General features: G+C 41.2%; 1 protein-coding gene across 1 annotated transcript in view; it reads right to left on the bottom strand.

Moving 5' to 3' along the window:
- Positions 1–838: 838 nt before the first annotated feature.
- abca7 (ATP-binding cassette, sub-family A (ABC1), member 7) overlaps positions 839–12834 on the bottom strand; it is a 30278-nt gene continuing 18282 nt past the window's right edge. Inside the window, exons 30-49 of the mRNA XM_080506229.1 lie at positions 12264–12456; positions 11910–12004; positions 11641–11673; positions 11363–11468; positions 11201–11275; positions 10840–11009; positions 10302–10479; positions 10084–10199; positions 9253–9397; positions 8957–9080; positions 8686–8815; positions 8459–8585; positions 7879–7941; positions 7149–7255; positions 6467–6608; positions 4882–5016; positions 4641–4744; positions 4397–4489; positions 3872–4121; positions 839–3634 (exon numbers count right to left, since the gene is read on the bottom strand). Of these exons, the coding sequence (XP_080362355.1) occupies positions 3146–3634; positions 3872–4121; positions 4397–4489; positions 4641–4744; positions 4882–5016; positions 6467–6608; positions 7149–7255; positions 7879–7941; positions 8459–8585; positions 8686–8815; positions 8957–9080; positions 9253–9397; positions 10084–10199; positions 10302–10479; positions 10840–11009; positions 11201–11275; positions 11363–11468; positions 11641–11673; positions 11910–12004; positions 12264–12456 (2875 nt within the window). The 3' untranslated portion in view covers positions 839–3145. The remainder of the gene's footprint in view (positions 3635–3871; positions 4122–4396; positions 4490–4640; positions 4745–4881; positions 5017–6466; positions 6609–7148; positions 7256–7878; positions 7942–8458; positions 8586–8685; positions 8816–8956; positions 9081–9252; positions 9398–10083; positions 10200–10301; positions 10480–10839; positions 11010–11200; positions 11276–11362; positions 11469–11640; positions 11674–11909; positions 12005–12263; positions 12457–12834) is intronic.

Genomic DNA, 12834 nt, shown 5'->3' with positions numbered 1-12834 from the left:
ATCACAAAATAGTACATTTCGGTTGAATTGTTATCCTTCCTGTACAGAGATCAGCAGAGTTTCACCTTCCTGACGTCTCCGTGTCCAACCTGAACGCCCTGCTGCACACCGTCACGCAGAAACTGGAGAGGAGGAGGAGGAGGAGGAGGAGAGGTGATGATGAAGTCCCGTCTCGTCGTCTGTCGATGGAGTTGGAATGAGACGAGCGCTGGGCAGCAGAAAGGAAACTTCAACATGTACGCTCCATAAACTGATGAACTGTTTCACAAGTCAAGACAGGACCGGTGCAGAAAGTGCTTAATATTCATGGTGCTTTTCTTATTAAATGTTGTAACGTCCGATAGCGACATTTATTATTACTATATTCCATAACGTGAGTTAGTGATGCACATACTGTCTTACATATTTTAAAAGAATTCTCTAGAATTCACATGTTGTTCAAATATTGCTAAACAAATGAATTCAATTCATTCAGTTCATTTTAATTTCCTCAATAAGCCTTTGGTTTCCAGCCGTGAATAACAGCGTCACACGAGGGACTGTCGTGTAAAGAAACAATGAACCAAACCTGTTTTTGTCTTTCACACAGGAGAGGAGCGCAGGCGTCAGTGGAAAGCCGGAGCACAAACCGAGAGTCGAGCCTCCCTTCACTCTTCTGTGTTTCCAAACCCACAGTCATTCTTAGCACGACTCAGAAAAACACAATACTGTCCAACGTGTTTCAGTGACTCGTGAGAAAGACAAAAGACAACAGACTGTTTTAAAAAGAGCACTGGGAAATCGTATATTTGTATTTTCCTTCAGGACAACACGTTCACAATCATACAGTTTTCCTACATTAGCATATTTTCAGGAAATTGCACAGCGGATGCATAGATAAAATAATATTCAAGTACATTCAGCGTTTGAGAAATTCATTCCAAAACGACACGCTCAGCGTATTTTGACGAAATTCGTTTATCATTATCCGATTAATAATTTTTTTTTTTGCCTTTTGCAGGCGGTTGACTCATGGCAGAGAACTGCAGGATTATAGTGCTGTATCTGGACATCTTAAACCACATTTGACCTATTAAAACGCTGATTTGGAGTGAAATTCCTTCACATACCCTCTGGTTGTCGCATGTCTATAGCAGCGATAGTAACAACATTGTAATAAATACACAGTGTTCCACAGAGCAGTAACTGCCTGCTCAGGACATTCAGCCGTCTGTTGTGTCCGGCTCAAAGTTGAATACAAATAAATAGTTTGTCGTAAAAACAATCTTTAAACAAAAGCCATATTGTTGTGTCTTTGATTGCCCAATCTTTGATATAATATTATGTCTTTAAAATAAACTAGGAGTGTTTGGCATATTATATTGGAATCTGGTGTGTGTCTGTGTGTCTGGAGACTTTCAATGGTTAAGTAAGATTTCTATGACTCACTGACGATGCAGGAAGCCCTGAACTCTGAATCCTGGATAAACAAATATGAAAAAAAACAAAACTTAAATATTACATGGCAAAACATGTGCTAGTGGGTTTGACCCTTATAATATTTAACAGTTTGCTTAAATCCTCGCCAACAACAAACCAGGAAAAAAAGTTTAAAAATATTTTGACCGAATAAAAATGAAATAAAATGTATATTTACAAAACAGTATCACATTAAACATCTTTTTTTTTTTTTTTTTTAAACATTTAGTAAATAATAAACAATTAACTTGCAGTACAAGCAAAATCCTTCATAATAGATACAGAAAGCAGTTCTGAAACGGCGCTTTAAATACTTTATCCTCTATAAAACCCTCTTAATAATTACAGGTAACACATGACCGACTGTTGGTGTTTGCAGCATTTTCTTCTTTAAAGTGCTTTCTGCAACATAAAACACGACTGTCAGAGGTCCAAGGATTGAGTCCTGAGGAACGCCACCCGCTGTTGTGATCATTCGGCCCAGGAGTGTTCAAAGTGGGAGAGCAGCCGACCCCACGGCCTCATGCTCCGACTCAACTACTGGGAATCAAGCTTCAATGTCAGACCTCATAGTTTTTCACATAATAAGATATGATAGATGACAACAGAAGAACATTAGGGCCACTGGGCAAAAGACATCCTCATGCACTTTGAGAAAAAAAGTCAAAATACAATGTTGAGATTTTATTATTATTATCTCTTTTTTTCTTTTTTACAAACTGGAAATGTCCGTCTCTGGTCCAGCCACATGGCAGCGCATGTGACAGGCAGTTTCAGGAAGTGGTGAAACTATACTTTATCTCATAAACACAGTCAGTTCTCATCAGTATGAGACTTTGTAGAGGCAGTGCAGCCTGCAGCTCCTCACTAACTTCTTACGGTGAATGAGGGACACAGGCACTGATCCTGCGGTGCTTAGAAAATGTATTATTATTCAACATGGACATACTGTGTAAAATGAGATGTTTAGAAGCAGTGAGCAACCCTATACACTCTGAATTATGTGATTTAATGTGATTATTTCAGCATCATGGGGGCATATGGTGAAATGAACCAGAGGAATGGGACGCTTCCAGTTTGTATTGAAAGAAAAAAGAAAGAAAGAAAAAAATTCTCCACAATGAATTTTGCCTTTTTTCTCTTGCAGTCCATGATTTTTTAAATTTTTGTAAAAATCTGAATAGTTTTTTTTTCCAAGTAGCCCCCCAATGTTTCTGTAGAACTGTTAGAATCCAGGCAATGAAAAAATAAAATACTTTTCTCCTCTATCTATGGAGCCTTTGCATTTTTCTTTTCTTAGGATCTTTCTGAATTTTTAAAAAGCAAAGCAAAAATCATGTTTTGAGCCGGGCATCCTCCCAAACTCAAACCTTCGACTCTCTATTGCGCCACTTGGGTGACACCTGCAGTAAACTTTGAAAACCACAGATTGAGGATAGATAAACCACTTCTTGATAAAGACAGAGTAAAGAAAAGACACGGGGAGTATCAGCTGGGGGGGTTGTAGACGAGTGACGGGTGGTGTGAACAAGGCACCAAAGCCTTTCCATTATAACAGGAAAGACTTTTGGTTCTTCCTTCTGAGAATAATGTGAACCCTCCAGTCAGTGATCGTTCACTTCCCAGCAGGTTAACAACCAGCACTCAGGAAAGTGATATAAAGCACTCGTCAGTCTTTGGTCTAAGTTCACAGTGAGCTGTCCTGAGAGCTGTTGCCGACTATAAACAGAGCAGAGGGATCCTTGCTGGAGCTCTCTGCTCTCTGCTTGGACCTGCCAGGTTTACTGGATCCTGCCTGATCGGCGCCGTTGCTGCTGCTGGACTCACTGCTGGATTCACTGCTGGACTCACTGCTGGACTCACTGCTGGCCCTGCGGCTCGCCACCGCCGGCCCCTGGGCCGTTTCTTCCCGCTGTGGCAGTCTGCTCATTTCCATGCTGTTGCTTTTCTCTCCGTTGGATTTGGCCTTCTTTGATTTACCTGCTTTGCTGGTTTGGGGAGATTTGCGAGGCAGCTGTGGACTTGTGGCCCGCTGTGGAGGAGAGACCCGAGGGTGCGGGTGGATGATGGGAGGAGTGATCCGGGCCGCGGCGTTTGTCTGCGCCGCCCCGTTGCCGACGACCACGTCTGTAAGGTGGTCGTCGTCGGTCTGCTCCTTCGCAAAGTTGACAAACACCTACGAAATATAATCCAACTTCAGTGCGACTGCAATCACAAGTCATTTAATCTCCACTCATTATTAGTCGATCAGGAAAAATTCAATCAACCCCTTTCATATTCGTCTTTTCGGCACCGGAATATGTTTGAGCACTTTTTTCTCTCACACACTTTTTAGAAACGGTGAATGTTTTCACACATCATCATCATCATCATCATCATCATCATCCACCATAACGACCCCGAGCCTCATCACCTGGTCCAGTGTGGTCTGTGAGACGGAGAAGTCGACGACGCCCAGCTCCTCACAGTTGTTTGCCAGCAGGTCAAAGATGCGGGCGAGGCAGCAGGCGTGTGAGGGCAGCTGGTACTGCAGCACGTTCTGGTGCTGCTCCTTCAGGGCGATGCTGGGGAAAGACGTCTTCATGTAGAGGCTGACGGGACACGACTCGGGGTCGACTCTCGTGTCTGCCAGACGCAGGATGATGGTGTATCCATCACCAAACCTGAAAGAAGGACGGTGTTGGTGTCAACACATCTTATTCGTATCTGTAATAACAGTTGTTCTACGACTATCAAACTTAAATCTGATGACCTCATCAGCCGTTTGACTTTGACAACCATCTCCGCACAAACATCAAACCACAATCAGTCTTAACAGCGGCTCAGTGTTGAATTACAGCCTGATACACCAGAGGTGTAGCCACAGTGTAGATAATCTGTCGTCATAAGCACTGATGAACCCGAGGAGAACCGTCACACCAGCAGTGTCGTTACTTACCGGTTCTTCAGGTGCTGCACAGATCCAAGACATTGAAACCTGCCATTGACCATGATGGCCATCCTGGTGCAGAGAGCCTCACATTCCTCCATACTGAACACACAGGACACGTAACAATTAATGTTTTATACCGTTTATACTATTTACACAAGGAAACCTTCACCTGCAAATACAGAGGTTAGATACTTTAACATCCTGGTATCTTGAAATTAGACTGAAGAGTTGAATGTTTGCCTGCTCTGACCTGTGGGAGGTGAGCACCACGGCCCTCCCTTCTTTGGTGACGCTGAGGATGCAGTTCCACAAAAACCTCTTGGCTTTCGGGTCCATACCAGTGGTGGGTTCATCCTGATGGCAAGATCAATAAAATGAATCATTGCAAACAAAAACAGTTCAATTTACATGGAACACTCCACAGTAATTGTTCCCGACATGCTCAGCTTCGACGTTGAGAATCTCAAGTGTGAGACGTCACGTTTCCTCACCAGGAAAATCACCGGCGGGGCCCCGATGAGGGAGATCGCCGTGGACAGTTTCCTCTTGTTGCCACCGCTGTAGCCGCCAGCCTCCTGCTCTGCATACTGGGTGAGCCCCAGTTTCTGCACCCCCCACTGTGCCACCTGAACACGTGAAATACATCACTGAGACGGCGCACCACGTTTGCTTTATGTTTGACTGAAGCTCACCATGACTGTCCACCATTGGTTAAAAGACTTTAATTCCCACATGAAGAGAAGAACTATAGTCCTGAATATTTACACTGCAGCAGTTAACAAATTCAAATACCAACAAGAAGGCCGTTGCTCGGCTAATCCCCCGCCGGAGGGCTTTATATTTTCTCACAAAGCCAGCTCTAAGGCAGCACACTTGGTACACTAGAGGGTGTTCCATGGGTCCTAGTAGATAATTATGTAGAATCTGAAAGGTCTTCTTCATAAGCTATGTCAAAATACGTCTCCAGAGCCCAAAAGGTGTTTTTATGCACTTAGTGACCCTGTGACCTGATATGCAAATTAGGTCATGGTCACCATGGTGCCCCTTCTCCCCAGGTGGAGTGTCCATGTGTGAAGTTTGGTGACTGTGGGCCCAGGAACTGCTGAGAAATGAGGAGAAATGTTTATATGAAAATACATGTATTGTGCAACCATGACGAGCAAACTTCAGTCCCTACCAATCTTCAAGGTCAAGGTCAGGTCACTTGGTGTACTGGAGGTTATCCCTGGAGTGTGTATCATGTGTGTATAAAATTTCAGAGCCCTAGCTCAAAAACCTAGGCCTCCAGAGCCCAAAATGTGTTTTTAAGCACTTCGTGACCCTGTGACCTACTTAATATGCAAATTAGGTCAAGGTTACCATAGTATCCCTTCCCCCTCTGAGATGTATCCACATGTGAAGTTTGGTCACTGTGGGCCCAGGGGTTGCCGAGATATAGGTAGAAACGTTCGAACGGACGGACGGACGTACGGAGACTGTTTCAAGATCCCCCTTCGGGGCCTATCAGCCACGGCGGGGGATAAAAATGTTACGTCTTTGCTTGTATTTAAAGAACCTTACCGAATCTTCACCATATTTTCCTTTCTCAATTTTGTTAAATCATCTTTTATGGGGTTTCTATTCATTTGTATTATTTATTTATTTAATTATGTTTGACAGCTGAAGCAAACAACCGTGACGGACAGGGTTGCACATCAGAGGAGGGCAACATACCAGTTTTCTCATTATTCATATTAATGACATAAATCTCTGCAGAGATGATAAAACTGCAGCCAGGAGTGACATAAACCACAGATATAAACAACAAGTCAAAACACCAAAAAAACCCAAATATTAATATTCAGAAAAATCAGAAATAAGAAGTTAATAACAACAAAAACAATAGAAATTTAGTTTAATTTGACATCGTCATCGATGGTGACGAAGAGCCATAAGTCACATTATGATTGTGTGTATAAGTGTATGTGTGTTTAAGATTTTTGGATTGAGGTGAGGAATTGACACAGATGTTCTCACAGCAACACCACGAGTCCATCAGGCGAGTAGAGCCACACTTCTTCTGTCCTGTTTGGTTACCTTGCAGACAGAGTCCTCTGGCGCCCCCCGCAGGCGGGCATACAGCTCCAGATGTTCCCGACCGGTCAGCAGGTCACTGATGGCATCAAACTGTGGACAGTATCCCATCAGCTGGTGGACCCGCTCCATCTCTCTCTGCACACTGACACCAAATACAATAAAACACATCATAAATCAATTGATGCCAACAGCTTTGCAAATGAATCATCATGGATGCTGATTTTAAAAAAAATTAATGAAGTGTAGCACCTGCCCTCCTCTCACACTTTCAATTACTTTGATTGAAACTTTTTTATCCTTTACTTAGTGTCATGATTTGGTTGCACAATTTCAACCACACACTTAAAAGGTGAGCATAGTTTATACAGCAGATGCAATTGATTGCTGGATTTTTAATGTTCCGTATAGTAAACATAAATTGGTTACATTGATTTAATATTTTTTATTTTTTTTATTTTAGCTTAGGTTTTATTCAGAGATAAATATTTTGCTATTCATTGTGTCATTTTTCAATAAACTGATGGTGTCTTTCTTTTCACAGTCTTGACTGGAGGAGTCTTGGGGAATTCTTATTCAGTTTTCTTGCCCTTACTGTGTTATTTTATAATAAATACTATTACTCACGGGTATTGCTAAAGTAAGCTGAGGCTGATGGGACTGCGGCTGTGGAGTGGTTGAGTACCTGTACTGGTTGAGAAACGCTTCTCCGTGTGTGATATCGGTGTCTCCAGTCAGCATGCGAAACGTTGACGTTTTCCCTGCTCCGTTCACCCCGAGAAGGCCGAAACACTGGAGGGTAGAAACAAAACACTAAAGCTTCATCACTTTAATATTATACTGGTTCACTTAAACTAGTTAACTTTTTTTTTTTTTTTTATTTCATGCCACTGCTCTCTGTGTCATTGTTACTGATTTATCTACAGTGCCCATTCTGTGATGCTACAAATATACCAATGGCGGGAATAATAAAGTGCCCCATGACATCATCAGATGGCTTTTATCATCAGATGATGGTAACTCACTTTAAGCTTGGCAAATAACATAAACAGCGAGAAGTGATGCACTCAGCTGAAATAATGTGAATGTTATCAGTAATGTATTACGACGGTAGAAACTCACAAGAATTAATAGCAATGATCGTTACATCAAGAGGAGACGAAGCATCAACATCGTCATTGAACTTCAGCTCATTAGCATTAATAACAGAAGTAGTAAAGTGATAAAACAATCCTTCCAAAATGTCAACTGGACTGAGTAAGCTGCAATAATTAGCTCAGATAAGACTGGCAATAAATGATAAACACCTCTGAAACATGCAGAGCTGCTTACAAAACAAAAGGAGAAAGAAAAGAAGTGATCTCTCGTTACTCGATGTGACATAACTGGATGTGCAGCAGTCGTCAGCTACTCACCTCACTGCGGGGAATTCCCAGGCAGAGACGGTCGACTGCTGGCTTTTTGCCCGACTTATAAACCTGAACGACAACAGAGGGATTTAGTTACGTTCATCCTCCAGCAATTCACAGTGACACAATCATTCCAGGTTGTCTGTAAGTGCCGTCATTAGAAGTGAGAGGGTGTGTGTTTAAAATTAAACTGTTACATAACATGCAAAACTGCGAGCTCATTACATTAGACTCAGTTGCACATAAGAGTTCTATGGAATGAAAACATATGATTTATTCACAAACAGACCCATGTAAAGCAGTTTAATAAAAGTGCTTTTGTGTTAGTTTAAGTTATAGTTTTCAGTCCAGATTTGATAGATTATTCTTAGAAAAATACACACTTGAGTGAGAAGCAGGATTTAAATATGTAGTTTGTGTATTTAATAGTCTTATAGTATTATAGCATTTAATAGTATTATAGTATAATAATATTGTGACCAACGTCAGGAGGCAATTGCACACATTAAACAATAAGGGCTTCTAGAGGTAGACGGTCGCATGAAGAGTTCTTGTTTCAGTGTTTTTGCTGGTGTCCTGGTTGCACCTTGCTCAGGTCAATCATAGAAAGGATGTCCGACTGGGCTTTCCCACTTTTGACTCTCGCTCTTTCTCGGGCCACGTCTTCATCCTCCGGACCCAGAGGAGGAATCTCGGGTTCGTTCCACCACGGCCTGAACAAAGACACCACATGCCCCAACAACATTCACTTTTTCTCCAGTAAATTTCAGGGATGAAAAACAGAACAAGAAAATGTTTTTTTCTTTTCTTTACCTGAAACGAATAAAGAACTTGTACTGCAGAAGTATAGTGAAGATGAAGAAAATAACTCCTTCAGCTGCCATTGCAAACAGGTTCTTTCCTACAAAATCCCACTGGAGGGGGTCCAGGGTCTGTTTGGTACCTGCAGAAATACAAACAAACATTTCTGTGGTAAACATTTGAACGCCTGAACAAAGAGTGTGAGTACAAGCTCAGTATGAGTTTCTCCTTTGTGTGCACAAAAAGCATGCAAGTGAAGTTGACATGCTGAACAAACACATACCTAATCTTTGGAAGGCGTCTGCCATTGCCTGGTTCTTAGCCATATCAATGAGTCCTCGTCCAAGGCAGAAATGAGGGAAAATCAAGAACACCTTCTTCAGGATCTTGTTAACTTCATTGAGATGCTGTAAAGAAAATTATTCATAAATAATGAAGACGTTAAATTTCAACAACCTCTCATTGCTTTAATAGCATATCAAATTGTGCCAACGCATATCTGAGCCGTTAGTCTGGCTTTGTGAGAAGAAAAGAAGGGATTTCCATTATGCCGTCTGTACAACGTGGTGAAACTCGTACCTCGTCAACAAACAGCTCCAGGACGAAGGTGGCAATGCTGCCATTAATTCCGATGAAGAGGTTGATGGAGGTCAGCACCACGTAGGCTGTGCTCGGGACGGTGAAAACAAACGATGCTGGATACATCATAGGAGTTATGGACCATCTAGAAATCACAACAAGGCAGTTCAATAAATAAATCCAGATACTAATTTAACATATGAAGTGGGATAGAACATGTTTGGCTTACAAAGGAACAGATGGAGTCTAATTAAATGGTTTCGCCTTCTCACAAACTATTACAGGATTACTTTGGAATAAGAAAAAGACAGAACAAGAGTTACACTCATGTGAGTTAATCTCACTAATAGCCAATAGTGAATGGAAGAGACCGGACACACACTGGCCAGTAACAGGTAGTAATGATCAGTTTTGCTGGAGATTATCATGGAGGTCAGCTACTGTCGCCTCATTTCTTTTGTTAAGGTGAAGGCAATGTAGTAAAAAAATGTTTCTCGCATTTTGGTCAACACATTAACATGAATGATAGGAGGCACCATATAAATATCAGCTCTCATTGTAAAGTAGATTATCAACTTCACTAAAAAAAAACCCAACCTAAAAATGACGGTATAATTATTTAAAACCTTCAGTGTGATGTAAAATAAACTAGAAGAGCAGAATTGATAAAGTCATTGAACTGGATCACAGTGTTTTGCAGTAATAGACCATTGAGGTGGCTGAGGAGTGCCTGATCAAAATGAAGCCGTTCCAGAAAGTAGAGTTACATGTGATATATGTTAAAAGATATTAATGTCGTGACAGCAGTGTGTGAAATCTTGTTAAAAGTACCCGTAAAGCAGGAGGAGAAGAACCAGAGCAGGCAGATTGGTCGCAGAGACGTAAGACTGCTGCTGAAAACTGATGAAGATCAGCACCACCATGGTGGCCGGGACTGTGTAGTTCAACTGAAAGAATTCAAAACACAAAGAAAGAACGATTCTTAATTGCCCGACAGTGAAATTTAAGGAAGGATCAAACGTGTCCCCTCATTTCTCTGCAGTACTCACCATGTCCCAGGCAAAATTGGCGAGCCAGTAGAGGATGGGTTTGACCCCGCTGACAAACTGCAGATGTTTGGCTTTACTGACTCGCTCCTCAATCAGGAAAAGTACGAAGCTGGCCGGCACGAAGGACATGGCAAAGATCACGCAGATAGAAACCAGAACATCCACTGATGTGGTCATCCTGAAACACCAAACAGGGAAGAGCACATATGCACTTATATAAACCATGTATGATAGAAATCAAGAGCAAAATTAGAGAATGTGTTACCATTTAAGAGCTCCACTACTGAAGACTTTTTCAATGTATAAGAATATGAATAATAGCATAAACACAACACTTTTCTGTCTCTCACTTTTTAAAGCAGCCTTTCAAAGTCTAAATCGACTATGTCTACTAATTCTACTTTCTACTTTACTTTGAATATGAATTGATCAGACTAAAATGTCCAAACTACATGTTAGTCAAACCAGTCTTAAAACAATAATGAAGGGAATAAAAATAAACAGCTTTAGCTTGGACTCTTTTCAGCAGTAAACTAACATGGCTATTTCGGTGAGCTGCTCCTTGGTGAGGTTGAGTGGATGATTGTAGGCAGTGATGCCATATCTTCTCCTCTCTGGTCCTGGAGGCAGACTCGCTCTCAGGAGGCCGTTGTTCATCACATTGACGAACGACACCATGGCGTGCCACCCTTTATTGTTGTACCAGACCTGAGGACAGCCGAGTGAGAAAATACATTGACACAGCTGGAAAAGTCAGGACAAAACAAAACAAAACATCTGGTGTTATTTCTTCTTTCAAAAAACAAAAAAAAAAAATACAATAAAATAGGGAAACTGTATAAACCTGTAAACAAATGTGCCTCAGAAAAGACGTTATATTATAGATTACAAATGTTCACCTTAACATTGTTTAGACTGTTCAATCCACCGAGAAACTCTGGCAGTCGATTAAGCAGATGATCCAATGAAGTGTTCTGAGATGAGGACAAGATTGTTATACATAGTAAAACATCTGTTTAAAAAAAAAAATACAATAAAACTATCCAAAGAATTCATTATACCTGTGCGACCTGATATTGAGTCCTGATTGACATAACTGAGTCTTGTAAATGGTTTACGTGAGATATGTTCTGAGTGGCGCTGCCTCCGAGGGAGAAGCCTCCATATCTGCAGCACAGAAATTCAACTTTAAAAAACCTTAATAAATCATACAACATCCCCTCTGGAGAGCGGCCGAAAGAATATTTACAATATGTAGGAATTCAGTCAGACAACAAAAAGAAGACACCAATGAGTTATAGCTGATAGTCTTGTTCCAAGTAGAAAAATTGCTCCTCACCTGAATTCATTCACCCATTTCTTGGTTTTTAGGCTGGAAAAATAACAGATAAGAGATAAAGCCTCAAATAATGAGACAAGAGATGATTGAAAACAATTTAAGAAACAGACAGGGAATAACCAGTAACAGTAACCCAACGTGACAAACCAATCGCTCCATGTGAATAGATGCCATCTGGTAAACTGTTTATTTTTAAGACAAAACATAAACAGGAGAAAGAAAAAAATCCCAAACAGTGATTTCATTATTTAGTTGACTTCATGAAGTACCTTTTCTTGAGGATTTGAGAGTAGGTCTTCACCAGATAGTCAGAGATATTATAATTTGTCAGATTTTGGAGGATGTCTCCAGTGGCTCTTGTCATCTGAAAAGTAATAAATTGAAATTGTAGACAATTACAATTAAAAACTGTGATGATAAATTGTGATTTCTTATTCAGCGCAGGAACCTGCTGGAAAAGATCTCAGGAAAATGTTACAGTTCTTCAAGCCACTTCAGACATTCGTTGCATTCAGATCAGCTTTGAAGCAACTACCATTGGTGACAACCTTCTCCAAATTATTGACATAATTGTATATTAAACACTGCACACACAGTAAATTAGTCCTGGTCATCACACCCACCTGTGGTGGAGGAAGCCCACCTGCTCCTATTGGACACTCGGGTAGCATCCGGCGGGCGACGTCGGTGCTGCACTCACACTCAGGTGAAGGCCTGCTTTTGCTCCAGTTTCCTCTGCTGAAAATCTGCCAGGTGGAGTAGGAGACCTGAGGCCTCATGAAGAGGCCACTGCGCTCAGCTTCACATTGAGAACCCCTGCACACAGACAGGAAGCAGACTGCTTGAAGGTCTGGGGTTCATAGTCCAGCACGTCCACATGTCAAAGACATAGAAATGTAACCAAAGGTCATAAAACTGCTTACAGAATTTGTGATTTTGACTTTTGCCTGTCTGCATTTCAATCCATCTGTCTAAAGTCAGAGTTGCTGATGTGTAAAAGAATTTGTCAACGTGAACCTGAATCTGCAAAAGTCGTCTTATAATTTGTCCGTCTGTAATTAGGTATTTAAATGTGCAAGAAATCTGCTCACTTGTATTAGAATCTGTACATGTAATAAGATTTGTCAATGTGTACAAAGATCTTTCTATTTAAAAAGTCTGTTTTCAGCTTCAAATCTTGAAAATACAGACTCA

The sequence above is a fragment of the Blennius ocellaris genome (assembly GCF_963422515.1).
Source record: "Blennius ocellaris genome assembly, chromosome: 12".
NCBI classification, from domain to species: Eukaryota; Metazoa; Chordata; class Actinopteri; order Blenniiformes; family Blenniidae; genus Blennius; species Blennius ocellaris.
Note: the sequence above shows the minus strand (reverse complement) of the source record. Positions and strands in the feature narration are given on the sequence as shown.